Consider the following 14,567-nt stretch of genomic DNA (forward strand, 5'->3'; position numbering starts at 1 on the left):
TCATGTAAGTTATCTGTATGCAGGAGGCCCTTTCTGTGACCTCTTCCACTGTGGCTCCCTGCCCAGCCTGTCTTGAGGCCCCGATGGCATAGAGTGTGGAAATGCCAATTCTAACTGTAGAGTGACAGCGTGAAGTCTAAGTCCCTGACCACTTTCCCATTTCCCACTCGCTGCATGGACCCGGCTGTGTCGTCCATGTTACTTCTTGCCCTCTACTGTACTGTACTGTGCAGGGCCATGTCCCCCAGTCTGCCCTCTGCCCTGCAAGCTTTGTGTTGTGGATGTGGACAGAAGCTTCTTAGAGCACCCTATTGGGGGGACTTTAGCCTCGGCCCTCCTAACCTCTTTCCTTTCTCTCTCTCTTTCCCCTCTCTCCCTCCTCCCCCCTTGCCTCCGCCCTTCAGGTCCGATCCGTACTGGGTGCAATGAAAGCTCCACGCAGGCCTTACCATGGAAGGCTGTGACTTGCCCGTCGTCTCGGGGAAGGACAATGGGTGCGGCATCCCTCAGCACCGGCAATGGACTGAACTCAACAGCACCCACCTCCCCGACAAACCCAGTAGCATGGAGCAGCCCACAGGCGAGAGCCATGGGCCCCTGGACAGCCTGAGGGCCCCCTTCAATGAGCGCCTGGCGGACAGCAGCACCTCCGCTGGGCCACCAGCCGAGCCTGCCAGCAAGGAGGTCAGCTGCAACGAGTGCTCAGCCTCCTTTTCCAGCCTCCAGACCTACATGGAGCACCACTGCCCTGGCACGCATCCCCCGCCGCAGGCCCTGCGAGAGGAGAGCGCCAGCGACACCAGCGAGGAGGGCGAGGAGGAGAGCGATGTGGAGAACCTGGCCGGGGAAATCGTCTACCAGCCAGATGGCTCCGCATACATTGTTGAGAGCCTGAGCCAGCTGGCCCAGAGCGGGGCCACGTGTGGCAGCAGCAGCAGCAGCAGTGGCAGCGGGGCCGTCCCCTCGCTCTTCCTGAACTCTCTCCCTGGGGTGGGGGGGAAACAAGGGGACCCTTCGTGTGCTGCCCCCGTGTATCCCCAGATCATCAACACCTTCCACATAGCCTCATCCTTCGGGAAATGGTTTGAGGGCTCAGACCAGGCCTTCCCGAATACCTCAGCCCTGGCGGGGCTCAGCCCCGTCCTGCACAGCTTCCGCGTTTTTGACGTGCGACACAAAAGCAACAAGGATTACCTGAACAGTGATGGTTCTGCCAAAAGCTCCTGTGTATCCAAAGATGTTCCCAACAATGTGGACCTGTCCAAATTCGATGGCTTTGTGCTCTACGGCAAGAGGAAACCCATTCTGATGTGTTTCTTGTGCAAACTCTCCTTTGGGTATGTCCGTTCGTTTGTGACCCACGCGGTGCATGACCATCGAATGACCCTGAGTGAAGAGGAGCGGAAACTTCTTAGCAATAAGAACATCTCCGCTATCATCCAAGGGATTGGCAAAGACAAGGAACCCCTTGTAAGTTTTCTGGAACCAAAAAACAAAAACTTTCAGCACCCTTTAGTTTCCACAGCTAACCTCATAGGCCCCGGACACAGTTTTTACGGTAAATTTAGTGGCATTCGCATGGAGGGGGAGGAGGCCCTCCCAGCCGTAGCTGCTGCTGGCCCTGAGCAGCCCCAGGCTGGTCTCTTGACCCCCAGCACCCTCTTGAACCTTGGCGGGCTCACCAGCTCGGTCCTGAAGACCCCCATTACCTCAGTCCCCCTGGGGCCTCTGGCTTCTAGTCCTACCAAATCCTCAGAGGGCAAGGACTCTGGGGCAGCTGAAGGAAATAAGCAAGAAGTGGGGGATCAGGACTGCTTCTCCGAGAAAGTAGAGCCAGCCGAGGAAGAGGAGGCAGAAGAGGAGGAAGAGGAGGAGGAAGAGGCGGAGGAGGAGGAGGAAGAGGAGGAGGAAGAGGAAGAAGAGGAGGAGGAGGGCTGCAAAGGACTCTTTCCAAATGAGCTGGAGGAGGAACTGGAGGACAGGCCCCCCGAGGAGTCTGGGGCCCCGGCAGCTGGTAGCAGCAAAAAGGACCTTGCTCTCTCAAACCAAAGCATTTCTAACTCCCCCTTAATGCCTAATGTGCTCCAGACCCTGTCGAGGGGCACAGCTTCTACTGCTTCTAACTCTGCTTCTAACTTTGTTGTCTTTGATGGTGCGAACCGGAGGGGTCGTTTAAGCTTTAACAGTGAGGGCGTCAGGGCCAACGTGGCAGAGGGCAGGAGGCTGGACTTCGCTGACGAAAGTGCCAATAAAGACAGTGCCACAGCACCAGAACCAAATGAAAGCACAGAGGGGGACGATGGGGGCTTTGTCCCTCATCACCAGCACGCTGGCTCCCTCTGCGAGCTTGGGGTCGGGGAGTGCCCCTCAGGTAGCGGTGTGGAGTGCCCCAAATGTGACACGGTCCTGGGCTCCTCACGCTCGCTGGGTGGCCACATGACCATGATGCATTCTCGCAACTCGTGTAAGACGCTCAAGTGCCCCAAGTGCAACTGGCACTATAAGTACCAGCAGACACTGGAGGCACACATGAAGGAGAAGCACCCGGAGCCGGGTGGCTCCTGCGTCTACTGCAAAAGCGGGCAGCCCCACCCGCGGTTGGCACGAGGCGAGAGCTACACGTGTGGTTACAAGCCTTTCCGCTGCGAGGTCTGTAACTACTCCACAACTACCAAAGGCAACCTCAGTATTCATATGCAGTCTGACAAACATCTCAACAACATGCAGAACCTGCAGAACGGAGGGGGCGAGCAGGTCTTCAGCCACAGCGCTGGGGCTGCAGCCGCCGCCGCAGCTGCCGCGGCGGCGGCCGCCAACATCGGTAGCTCCTGCGGTGCCCCCTCACCCACCAAACCAAAAACCAAACCCACGTGGCGGTGTGAGGTGTGCGATTACGAGACCAACGTGGCCAGGAACCTCCGCATTCACATGACCAGTGAGAAACACATGCACAACATGATGCTGCTTCAACAGAACATGACACAGATCCAGCACAACCGCCACCTGGGCCTCGGCAGCCTCCCCTCGCCCGCCGAGGCCGAGCTCTACCAGTACTACCTGGCCCAGAACATGAACCTGCCCAACCTGAAGATGGACAATGCCGCTTCGGATGCCCAGTTCATGATGAGTGGATTCCAGCTGGATCCTACAGGGCCCATGGCCGCCATGACGCCTGCTCTAGGTGAGGCTAACCCCTTCCCTTTGGGCTTTTGTGTTTTAACCATAGGGGTTTCCCAGGGGTGGAAGCATGTAGAACAGTTTGGGGCAGGCCCGTGTGTGAATTGGTTTTGATTTTTTTTTTTTATCTCCTCAATTTTTTAAAATGGAAATGTCTCACAATACAGTGCCCCCCCCCCCCATTGCTCCTCCCAGCCCATGTATACATATGGAAGATTTTATGCATTGGAGAGAGCTGCAATTGTACTCTGGCTTTGTAGGGCCAAGATTAAAACTTGAGTGTTGGTTGCCTCTAGTTTTTTTTTTTTTGGCTTATGGTCAACCTCCCTTTTCTGTTCCCAGTCTTTCTCTCTTCTCTTCCTCAATTTGAGAAATTGCCATAATCGCTCAAAACTCTTGGGTTCCATTAAATATTTATCGAAACTTACAGGAAACCGTAGCTGGGACCATCCTCAATAATTTAAACAGGGTCAATCATTTCAATAGGCACAATTGGAAGCTGTAACAAACCTTACTGAAAAACCCAAAGGCTGGTTCTGTGCCAGGCTGGGAGCCAACCCTGGGAGATTCCCCCGAGTTCTCTTGTGTATTTTCGAGGATCTTGATGAAAGAGATACATTCTTACTTTTTCTTATTTCGGGTGAGTTGTTGATTAGTGTAGTTGGGAATTAATTAGGAATTAAATTGCCCTGGGGATGCTGTCACGAGTAGTGTGATAAATGAAGAACTGAATAAATTGTAAAATTGTCTATCAAAGAAAGCCTAAGTTTCAATAGCAGTTGGATACTGGCTAGTGGGGTCTTTGTGGCCAGGAGAAACAGTATCATCCAGAGATGCTGGGTGAGCTACATGCAGGCCTTCAGAGGTCAGCTTTCTGTCACTGTGACAAGTGCTTGAGGTGATGGGTATGTATAAAGAACTAGTTTTGGATCACAGTTTTGGGGAGTTTCAGTCTGTAGTCAGTTAACCCTATTGCCCTGGGCCCTGTGGCAAGGTCTTGTATCATGGTGGGAGGGAGGGAGGGAGGGAGGGAGGGAGGGAGGGAGGGAGGGAGAGAGAGAGAGAGAGACTGAGAGACTGAGAGACTGAGACTGAAAGAGAGAGAGAGACTGAAAAGGAGAGGGAGGGGCCAGGGTCCCATATGACTAGATTTACAATTGAGTCCCACCTCTGCCTCACCAGTTTCCCATAGTGCCACAGGCTGGAGACCAAGTCTTGGGGAACATTATTTTTTTTTCAGACCACAGTGCCAAGTCTTACTGATTAGCTTGACACATATAGTAGAGCCAAGAGTGTGTGGGATTTGGGTGCTTAAGGGCTGTGGGTCATGACCAATGTTTTAAGTAGGAAAATATACATTCTGACTTTTCGAAGGTTAGTGTGATGGCCAGGTTCCTTTTGACCTCATTAAGTAGGGCCCGACTTAACTTCCATCCCCTGACTACTGTCTGGGCCTTCTGGGATCTGTAGAGAGAACTTTAGTTAGGTAGTATCCTATGATTGTCATGGGAAGAAGTACTGTTCTTAGCAACAGAGAGAGCACATACCTTGATTTGGGCGTGGGCCAAGCAAGCGCCAGGAGGCCAGATTTCACCAGTACACGGGTCTCTATTTTGTGTCGTGTTGCAGGGCTAACTGTTGCGGGTGAGCCGTGTTTCCAAGCGTCCAGCTAGTTCTTCCTGCCCTCTGCTTCTCTCTGAATTCATAATATTTGAACCTTGTTTTCTATTTTGAAACATTAACCTGTTGATCTTTTATGACCAAATGATCTGAAGACATTTCACCAACTGGACTGGTTAACCAAGAAGGCACAAGAATCTATTGTTCTGTTTTGTCCCCAGAGTGAACCGTGCACCCTGGGAAGGGTGGGTGTTGCTTCCTAGTGCCTTGAATCCAATATCTCCTCCTCCTCCTCCTCCTCCTCCTCCTCTTCTTCCTCCTCCTCTTCCTTTTCCTTCTTCTTCCTCCTCCTTCTTCTTCCTCCTCTTCCTTCTCCTCCTCCTCTTCCTCCTCCTCCTTCTTCCTCCTCCTCCTTCTTCTTCCTCCTCTCTCTCTCTCTCTCTCTCTCTCTCTCTCTCTCTCTCTCTCTCTAACAGGAATTAGTTTCCCATCTTAGAGACAATAAAGTTCTGGTAGACAGATCTTCAGAATGAACTGGGTATAGCCCTCATACCACAGAAGCATAGAAACGGAATGAACACAGACTGACAAATCAAGGTCTTTCCAGTTCTCTTGAAAGTGAGTGACTTCTCCGTGAATTCTTCAGTTGGAGACATACTTTGTGGGTTTTTTTTTTTTCCCTTTCTGCCTAGTGTCTGTATGAGTCCCAGGGGATCACCACGGTTCTTAGCGTCGCCAAATACAAAAGAAGCAGAGGTACAGGCAGTCCTTGTATTCAGACCCACAAAGAAGAGCCACTTCATGGCTTGAGAGTAGAGCCTGTCCCTTCCCAAGGGTCTTGCCCAGCTCAGTCAGGAAGGGCTCGTGAGTTCTGAGCACCATGGTTGGATGAGGTGGGTCTTCAGAGACGGCCTGACTTTTTTATGGCCGTGAGTTCTGTCCAGGTGAGGAGAGTCACAGTTGTTTCATGTTGCAAGGCTGACTGGGTGTGGAGACAAGAGTGTGTGTCCAGAGGATTTACAGAGGAAGTTGTTTGGCCTGAGCAGGAGAAAGAACATAGGCCAATAGAAAAGTTTCAGTGGTACCTGCGGTGCTGGGGTCAGGCCATCGGTGAGGTGGCTCTAGGGTATTAGGTATGATCAGGGCCTGTAGCAGGGCAGAAAGGGCTTCTGTGAAATTTACTCTCACCTACCATGTTAACATTCCCACGCTTTCTTTGACAGAACCTTCTCTTTAGTGGTCAGATTCTTGCTCTGGAGCTGCTTCCATTCTTGAGGACATAGAGGGAGGGGCTTATACCCCTCCGTCTGGTCTGGCTCAAATAGGTTTGCCCCCATTTGTAGACAGGATAATAAGAATTACGGCCATATGATCACATCTCCCAAGCATCCCTGTAGACGCTCAAGTCTAGCACAGAGTCAAGGAGTGGGTCACTGGGACGTTTTCATGTTTCCCAAGTAACCGGGCATCTACAGAGCACTTGCTTAGGTCGCTGCTTTCTTCCTTTGCTTTTCAGATAAGTCATTTCATTTATGCCTCTTGAGGCTGGGCTTATGAGTGGACTCCTGTGCCAGGCTGTGAATGAAGTCCAAGTTAGTTGAGTCTCTGTCATGGTACATGGTCTTTCCCAAGGCCTGCACAGGGCTCAAGAGGAATGGCCTGCCTCTGTTTTATTCAGACAGGCTCCCAGATGCCTGCGGATCAAGCGAGGGTCATCTAATTCACTGGAGTTGAATTAACTGTGTGGACTTGCAGGATTCCAACGCCTTGGCGTTTCTCCAAGGTGGAGTCTTGGCAGGAGTTCTGCTATGCTCTTTGTCATCCTGACTTTGCTTCGCACTCCTCCACTGGGCCTGTGAACCAGGGATGGGAACAGGGGCTTAAATCTCTGCTCCTTCCGTGGGCTTCTAATGTTCATCCAGACATCCAGCAAGCGGCAGCGGATTTTCTCTGTAGAGGGGGCATATTGATGCGCTGATGCTGCGTTTGAAGAGTTGGGGACGATTTGATGCTTCTGGTGGTTCACATCAGAAGCAATATACATTTGTTCCTCGTCTCGCTCCTCTGGACAGCTTGCTGTGACTGAGCACTGAGTATGTTTTGTGGATGTTGCCTGTGTTTGTCCCGATTAAGGATGGAACTGGATTTTCTTTTCTTTTTCCTTTTTTTCTCTTCTTTCTTTCCCTTTCCATACACACACACACACACACACACACACACACACACACACACACACACACAATTATATATATTTTATATATAATTTTTTTTTGCTCTTGCCCTGAGAAGAATGTCATGGTTATGATTCCTCTCACTAGGGAGTATGATAAGAGAGCCCGGAGGTGGAGAGCCTCCAGAACCTTCTGGAATGCACATGTGGAAGATTCCTCCATCTTCTTACATTGTCTGAAGACTTCGAATGTAGCTTAGTGGAGTCCATACTGAACTCTCCCCACACACACCCCCTCTCCTGTCATCTTCATCATTTTTCCTTTGATGAGCCATTAACTTGGATTCTAATCAGTTATTTAAAAAAAAAAAAAAGCTCAGTCAAACCACATATAAAAGGTCAGGCTTAAATATCAGTTGGAAGGTGGAGGGTGGGGCAGGCCTCGTAGCCTGTGTGCATGTGTTCGGAGGAGAGGCAGGAACTAGAAGGTGACACTCAGCCTTTGGAGGACTCTGCACGTCTAGGTGATGGAGGGCCGTCTGCTCTCTCCAAGGCTTTCTTGTGGTATATGTAAGAGCTTGCCGTGTTAGTTCACCACCAGTGAAGGTGAGCCTTCCCCTGGGTTTCTTCAGGGCAGTGATGGACTGAAAATGGGTTGGGGTGCAGAGGGAAGGGATGGCGGTCTCTTATCGTGCCTTTCTTAGGGAGTGCGAGCTGACCCCTTGACTGCAGCTGCCTGTCTGGATTCACCTTCTGAGCATGAATCACATTGGTGCTTTTGACCCTTGTCTGTTGCACAAAATATTTGCTCATGTGTCCACTGGACGGACTCTCAGACGACAGGGCCATTCAGAGCAAGGCTGTATTCTGGCCCTACAGTGCCCCGACCCTGGTAGGATGCAGCTGCAATGCAGTCGTGTGTATGGCTAGCTGCGACTGGGTATTCCATGTGATAAGGGGACTTGGAAAAGGAAGATCATTCTAGAAAGGATAAGAGGTGGGTTAGGTAGCTCCGATTGACAGGTAGGACACTGACAAGAGGGGCCTTGGGAGGGGCAGAGGGCTCATTACTGAAATCTGTGCCGTACAGTTAACTGTGCTGCAATGTGGCCATCTACATTAATATTAATGGCAATGAAAAATTCAGTTTCCCACTGTGTGGACAGCAAGACGACCACCCTCCCCCCCCCCCATCCCCTTCCTACCATGGCGGGAAGTTTTGTTCCTCGGTGATGCTGTAGGTGAATATTGGGCCCACTTTAGAGTCCTGCCAGAGGCCTGACATTGTGGACCACGATGATCATTTCCGATTCTGGCGATAGTGGGCTGGTAGGGTGGGGTCTGGACTTTCAGATCCTGTTGCACACAAAGAGTGACTTAGCAGACTCAGCACTCACTTTTCTTGGCTCCTGAGAGAGAGAGAGCGAATTGAAACCGTTCAGGGGACCATGCTCCATAAATTCGTCTAGATGTTCTTTTTCAGAATATAGAACTACAGGCTATCCAAACACAGCAAGAGGATTTTGTTTTTTCCAGCCGATAGCACCTTGCAGGGTTTGTTCCCTCTACCATGGCTGCGAGGCGGACTTCTAACTGTCTTCTTCCTCTACCTTTCCTACAGTGGGCGGTGAGATCCCCCTAGACATGCGGCTCGGGGGCGGGCAGCTGGTGTCAGAGGAGCTGATGAACCTGGGCGAGAGTTTCATCCAGACCAACGACCCATCGCTGAAGCTCTTCCAGTGTGCAGTCTGCAACAAGTTCACGACGGACAACCTGGACATGCTGGGGCTGCACATGAACGTGGAACGCAGCCTCTCGGAGGATGAGTGGAAGGCCGTGATGGGGGACTCTTACCAGTGCAAACTCTGCCGCTACAACACGCAGCTCAAGGCCAACTTCCAGCTGCACTGCAAGACGGACAAGCACGTACAGAAGTACCAGCTGGTGGCCCACATCAAGGAGGGTGGCAAAGCCAACGAGTGGAGGCTCAAGTGTGTGGCCATTGGCAACCCTGTGCACCTGAAGTGCAACGCCTGTGACTACTACACCAATAGCCTAGAGAAGCTTCGGCTGCACACAGTCAACTCCAGGCACGAGGCCAGCCTGAAGCTGTATAAGGTGAGGTCGACTTCTTGAGACCCAGGGACGGTCTCTCCACAGAGCGGAGTGGGTACTTGGAAGTGGGTGGTGGTGGGTGCTTGGGAAGCAGGGCAAACTAACTCTAAAGGTTTTCCATCCAATGCCCGGTGAAGCCTGAGATGTGTCAGTGGCTTCATCTGGTGGCTGAAGGTTTGGGGTGTCTCATTTCCAGGGCAGCAGCCCAGTATGGTGTTGCTTTCTTCTTTGATGCTGGTCTCTGCTGTAGTCTATGAGTCTCCCTCAGCTGCTGTGGACCAGACTCCCTTTCTATCCTTCAGTTTTTCTTTTATTTCCTCTCCCCTCTGTGCTCCCAGAGTGCATCATTCATGTGTCCATTCTGTTTATCCAGCTGTATGCTAAACACCTTCTGTATACTGGCCATTTTTCTGGAAGCGTATCAATGCACATAAAATAGCCCAACACAAACACGTAGACATATACACACACAGACACACACACACCCATATCTATATAACTATATATATGTATATATGCACACACATATAAATACGTGTATACATGTACAGATACACACTCATGTATTTATTCACACCCAGATTCTTGCTCTCACAGAGTTTTCATTCTTTAGGGACAAGGTGAGTTACAGACCCCATGGATAAATTTCCTGGTGGAAGGCAGTAAATGCTCTGGACAAAAATAGCTCAAGCGAAGGAACTCCTTCTCGATTCTTTTCCCAGTTCCTGTATTTTACATTCATGTTCTCTGCTTCCTTTCCTTTTAGCCTTTTTTATTCCTTTCCCCCTTCCCTTCTCTTTCCTCCCTTCCCCGCCCCTTCCCCTTTCTCCCCCAACCCCTCAGTCTCTTGCTGAACAGTGTAGACCATCAAGAAGGAGGAGGGGCTGCAGATACTGTAAATAGTCCTCTTACTTGCACGGCAGGATTGCTCCAGACGTTCCTATTGATTTTTGCTGGACTTAAAGCCTCACCTTTTCCTCTAATCATCCCATAATGGCTTTAGTATGAACAATCAGGTACAAATGGCCATAAATCTCCCCAGCCTCGTTCCACACACCCTCCACTCCCTTGTTTCTCGCCATCCTCTTCAGTTCCATCCTTAGCCTCTCCTTCTTCCTTTGAGCGGTTTCTCACTTCTGGGCGAGCAAGTGGTCAGTCAGTTCCTGCCAACTCTGGACTCTGAGCCGACTGAGTCTCCTATGACTGTTCCTCTCGTGATTGTCGCTGGAGATCCCATGTGAGGGAGACTCAGGATCCTTGGCTCTCACTGGTCTCTGCTGGGTTGATGTTTATGATTTGTCTTGCTTTTACGCATCCTCAGGGACCACCATGTATAAGGAACAACTTTAGAGAAAGACAGTAGGAATAGTGTTGTAGAAGTGACTGCTGTTACCAGGTATGACAGACTAGGATTGACTTGGATACCGAGTAAGCCAGATCCTCTATTCTGTGCATACAAATTCCTCACTAGACTGGCTTGGTTTTTGAGCCACACTAAAAAGAATGTCCTTGGCAGTCAGGTTCAGTTGCAGGTATGATTGGCCATAGGGTGGTGCTGACATGGCCAAGACAACCAGGTGGAAAACCCAGAGGGAACCAACATTTCTGAAGGACCCAGCAGTTAAGTTTGCACAAGGGAATCCTCTTGGCCACTGAAGGTCATATGTCACCATGTTGAAGGGTCGCATAGACATGGACTGAAGCTGGCCTCTTCTATCTGAAGAAATGGATCGCCCATTAGATTCTAAAATGCACACAATGGTTAGTAAGTCTGCATGCCACATCTTACTTGTGGTCCAGGGCTCTGCTAAAGCAAGCACTGGAAACACAGGGTTTACTGAAAACTGCTCACCCCCCCCCCCCCACCTCCTGTTTCCCCAGCCCCAAATCTTATCTGTGGATCACACCCAGAAAGTCAGAGTGAGGCATCTTCTGGGGACAGGTGTGAAGGAAACATTTTCTATCTGCGCTGGTCACTTAAATGACTGGGCCTTCTTTATCTTATTTATTTTGTTGGTTTTGTGTGTCAAGACAGAGGGATTGTGCTCTTGTTCAAAGCCTATGCCAGAAGGAGAAGAGCTCTAACTGAATACTGAGGCAGAGGCCGGCCGGTTGGCAACTGCAGCTATTTGGCTGGTGGATCACTGGAGTGACTAGCCTTGGTGTTTCAGTATTGCTGCCCCCAGGGACAGGAAGCAAAGGTCTTTATAGTCTGGTCTTATTAGTCCTTGGCGAGTGAATGTCCTTCTTGCTGAGGCTCTTTTAGAGGTAGGGGGCTCTCCTACTCACCTTTGAATGACACAGATGATGACTCCAGAGCTTGCTCCAAGCCCTTGTGTTCCCTTCATGTGACTAAGATAAACTCCTGGCCATAGTGGGGGCTCCTTCTCCCTACCCTAGGTTTCTTCCGTGCCCGGATTCGGGTGGGGTTTGGAGGTGGTTGGGCCCTGGTGTGGCCCGTAGTAATGGAGATTGACTGCATGTTATTTTTCCTCTTGCTAATGTAATCCATTAGCCTGGCACATGCATAATCAGTTTAGAGCACAGTTAACTGGATGTAATCGAGTTCTTTACTGTCTGCTAGAGAAGCTGCTCCCGAAGCAGCTGACCTAGGGAGAGCACTCAGCCTGCCCAGCTTCACCCCATCCTGCCCCGCCACCCCCCCTTCTCACTCTGCCCCACTTCCTGACCAGCCAGGGCAAACTTGAAGGTTTTTTTTTTTTTTTTTTTTTTTTTTACTTTGTGTTTTGCTTTTTGAGACAGGATGTCGTGTATCTCAGAACAGTCTTTAACTGACCAAGTAGTTGACGATGGTCTTAAGCTTCTGGTCTTCCTTTCCTGCCTCCACCTCCCAAGTTGCACACGTTACAAGTGTGCGTCTCCACACACAGTTTCACGAGGGACTGAACATTGGACATCATGCCAGGCTTCATTGGACATCATGGTTGACTCCACCAACTAAGCCGCATTCCTAGCCACTGGAGTTAGCTGTCCCTTGCCATACCTGAGGGAGCACCTGCAGTTTGGCCTCACAGTGGATCTCCTGTGCTCCTCCTTCGAGCCAAGCCTTTTTTTCTTCCTATCTTCCCTGCATGATGGAGGAGACAGATCACAGGATCAGGAGAGGCAGGCAGGCTTTGTCCTCTGGTCTCATACTGGCACTGGCACTTCCTGGGTGTCACAGGGGTTGATATAGATGGAGCAACCCTATTCTGAAAATCCCCAATAGGAAAGTTGAGCCGAAACATTTGGGTACTGCCCAAATGGGACCAAATTCCCTTGGGCAGTGTGTCTAATTTGATGAATTTATGTTTAGATCTCAGTCCCAATCTAAAGATAGGTCATATGTACAGATATTACAGAATCAGGAAAAAAAAAATCCCCAAGTACAAACCATCTAGGTCCCAAGATTTCACAAAGTGGACAGCCAGCCTATAGCTGTGCTGCTGTGTTAGGACTGGCCTTTCTAAAATGTGGGACTTCACAGAGGTCAGGCTAATCTGAACAAAAAATATTTTTCCCTAAAATTGTCTATTCTGCTTATTTTGTTTGTTTGTTTGTTTGTTTTTACATTAAAACACTTGTTGGGGTGTGTGTGTATGTGTATGTATATGTATATGTGTATGTGTGTGTGTGTACAATTTGAGTGCATTCATTCTCTTCTTCCACTCTATGTGTCCCAGAAATCAAATTTAGGTTGGCAGGCTTGGTGGCAATCACCTCTACCCACTGAGCCATCTCAGCTTCAGTGATGAATTTTAAAATGAATTTTGTATGTATGTGTGTGCAGCAGGGGATCTGGCGAGCCCAAGGCATCAGATGGAGCCTCCTTTTCCCTTCCTCTGGACTCCTGGGTGGCTCCCACAAAATGCTCAAGGCAGAGAGCCCGGCTTATGTTTTAACCAGTGGCTGCCTCTGGTTATGCATCTGACTGACTGGACTAGTGTTCTGACTGACTGCGGTGGGCCACCCCAACTGCCTGTTCTCTGCCTTTAGTGTCAGTTTCCTAACTGTCACGGAAGTGCACTGTGGAACAGACTGAGCTCCAAAACTCATTCATGCCTTTTCCTGCTTTCCTGGGTAAACGTGCCCTGCCTCCTCCCACCTTCCCGTGTTTCCCACTCACGAGATGTGAGGTGCCAGTGGCTTCTCCTAACACCAGGAGCAGCTCATACTGATGGTACTTGTCCCCTGCTCTGTCATCCTGGGAGCAAGTAGATTCTGAGTCCATGGTGAGCCTGGGTTCTCCTGGGCTTATCTTGCCTTCATGATTGTAGAGGTCAAAGATGAGCTCTGAGAAGTACTTGGTCTTTTTTGCCTGGGGAAGAAGGAAGGGTACACGAAGGAAGCTAGGTCCAGGCACACCTGCTCACTCTTAGACATGTGGCTAGTGTGTCACCAACGGTGCACCCCTTGGGAAGGTCCCTTGCCTTCTGGAAGCGTCTCAGGCACCTCCATTTGTATCCCCTAGGAAGAATTCCTGTGTAGGTGGACGGCCTCCCCCTCAGGCTCTTCCCAGGTTATTCTGGCGGTGGCTTTGTGTACGCCCTCAGGTCAGGAAGCCCAGGTCAGTGTCAGTGTTGTCTTTTGGGTCTACCCTTCAGGCCTCACATAACAGAACTGAAATTCTGTTCCACGACTCTGGCTCACTCTTTCAACTCTTAACGTTTTCGCTGCCATTTGTTGAGGAAACTGGTACCGTAGCTGTTATCCCAAACACTTGCCATCCATTCTCTGCGTTCACACTGTGCTCCCCTGCCACCCCCAGCCCCTCTGGTGAGCACTCAGGGAGTCTTCCCTCCTCTCCCACCCGGTCTTCTTTTGTAGATAGTCACCAACAGTGCAAGCTCTGAGAGAACATCACTACATTCTGCTACGGTCCACCTTCTCTCTTTCATGGCTAGTATTGCACATTAACAAGCTCGTAAAAATGCGGATTACTTTTCTTTATTGTAAATGTAATATGAATTGGATATATCCATCATGAAGATCCTCTGTCAGCCTAAGTTTGATCCCCGTGAAGTAAACGAACGGGAGGAGGGGAGAAGAGACCCTTGCAAACTGCTCTCTGAGTTCTGCCTGTGAGATGTGGCAAGGCTGTGCCTGTACACACAAACACGCACACGCACTTACTCTCTCTCTCTCTCTCTCTCTCTCTCTCTCTCAAACATACACATGTACGCACACACTCAACACACACATGCACACATGCGTGTGTGTGCACACACACACAAAGACACACACGGAAAATATTGAAAACAAACTACAACGAAGACAAAAGATCTTGAAATACCTTTCCACTAATTTTAAAATTATAAGAGTCATTTTTCCCACTCCCTCCTCCTGCTCTTCTAGACTGTCCTCTGCACATGTGTGCGTTTGTCACAAATCTGGACCGCTCGCTTAAACACTGCCTAGGTGAGGTCCAGAGAGGTTGTGGGTCATAAGCTGGTGGTTGCCGGTGGAGCCGAAGCCCAGGACATCT

At 50.2% G+C, this 14,567-nt stretch overlaps 1 protein-coding gene across 4 annotated transcripts in view; it reads left to right on the forward strand.

Annotated features, from left to right (window-relative positions):
- Positions 1-14,567, forward strand: part of Zfhx3 (zinc finger homeobox 3) — a 255,867-nt gene that overhangs the window by 90,196 nt on the left and 151,104 nt on the right. For 3 of the 4 annotated variants that reach the window (XM_076915847.1, XM_034522631.2, XM_076915848.1), the window contains exons 2-3: positions 405-3,181; positions 8,589-9,085. In XM_076915847.1, the coding sequence (XP_076771962.1) occupies positions 451-3,181; positions 8,589-9,085 (3,228 nt within the window). In that variant the 5' untranslated portion in view covers positions 405-450. The remainder of the gene's footprint in view (positions 1-404; positions 3,182-8,588; positions 9,086-14,567) is intronic. The other variant, XM_076915849.1, reaches the window with a different exon arrangement.

The sequence above is a fragment of the Arvicanthis niloticus genome, chromosome 18 (assembly GCF_011762505.2).
Source record: "Arvicanthis niloticus isolate mArvNil1 chromosome 18, mArvNil1.pat.X, whole genome shotgun sequence".
NCBI classification, from domain to species: Eukaryota; Metazoa; Chordata; class Mammalia; order Rodentia; family Muridae; genus Arvicanthis; species Arvicanthis niloticus.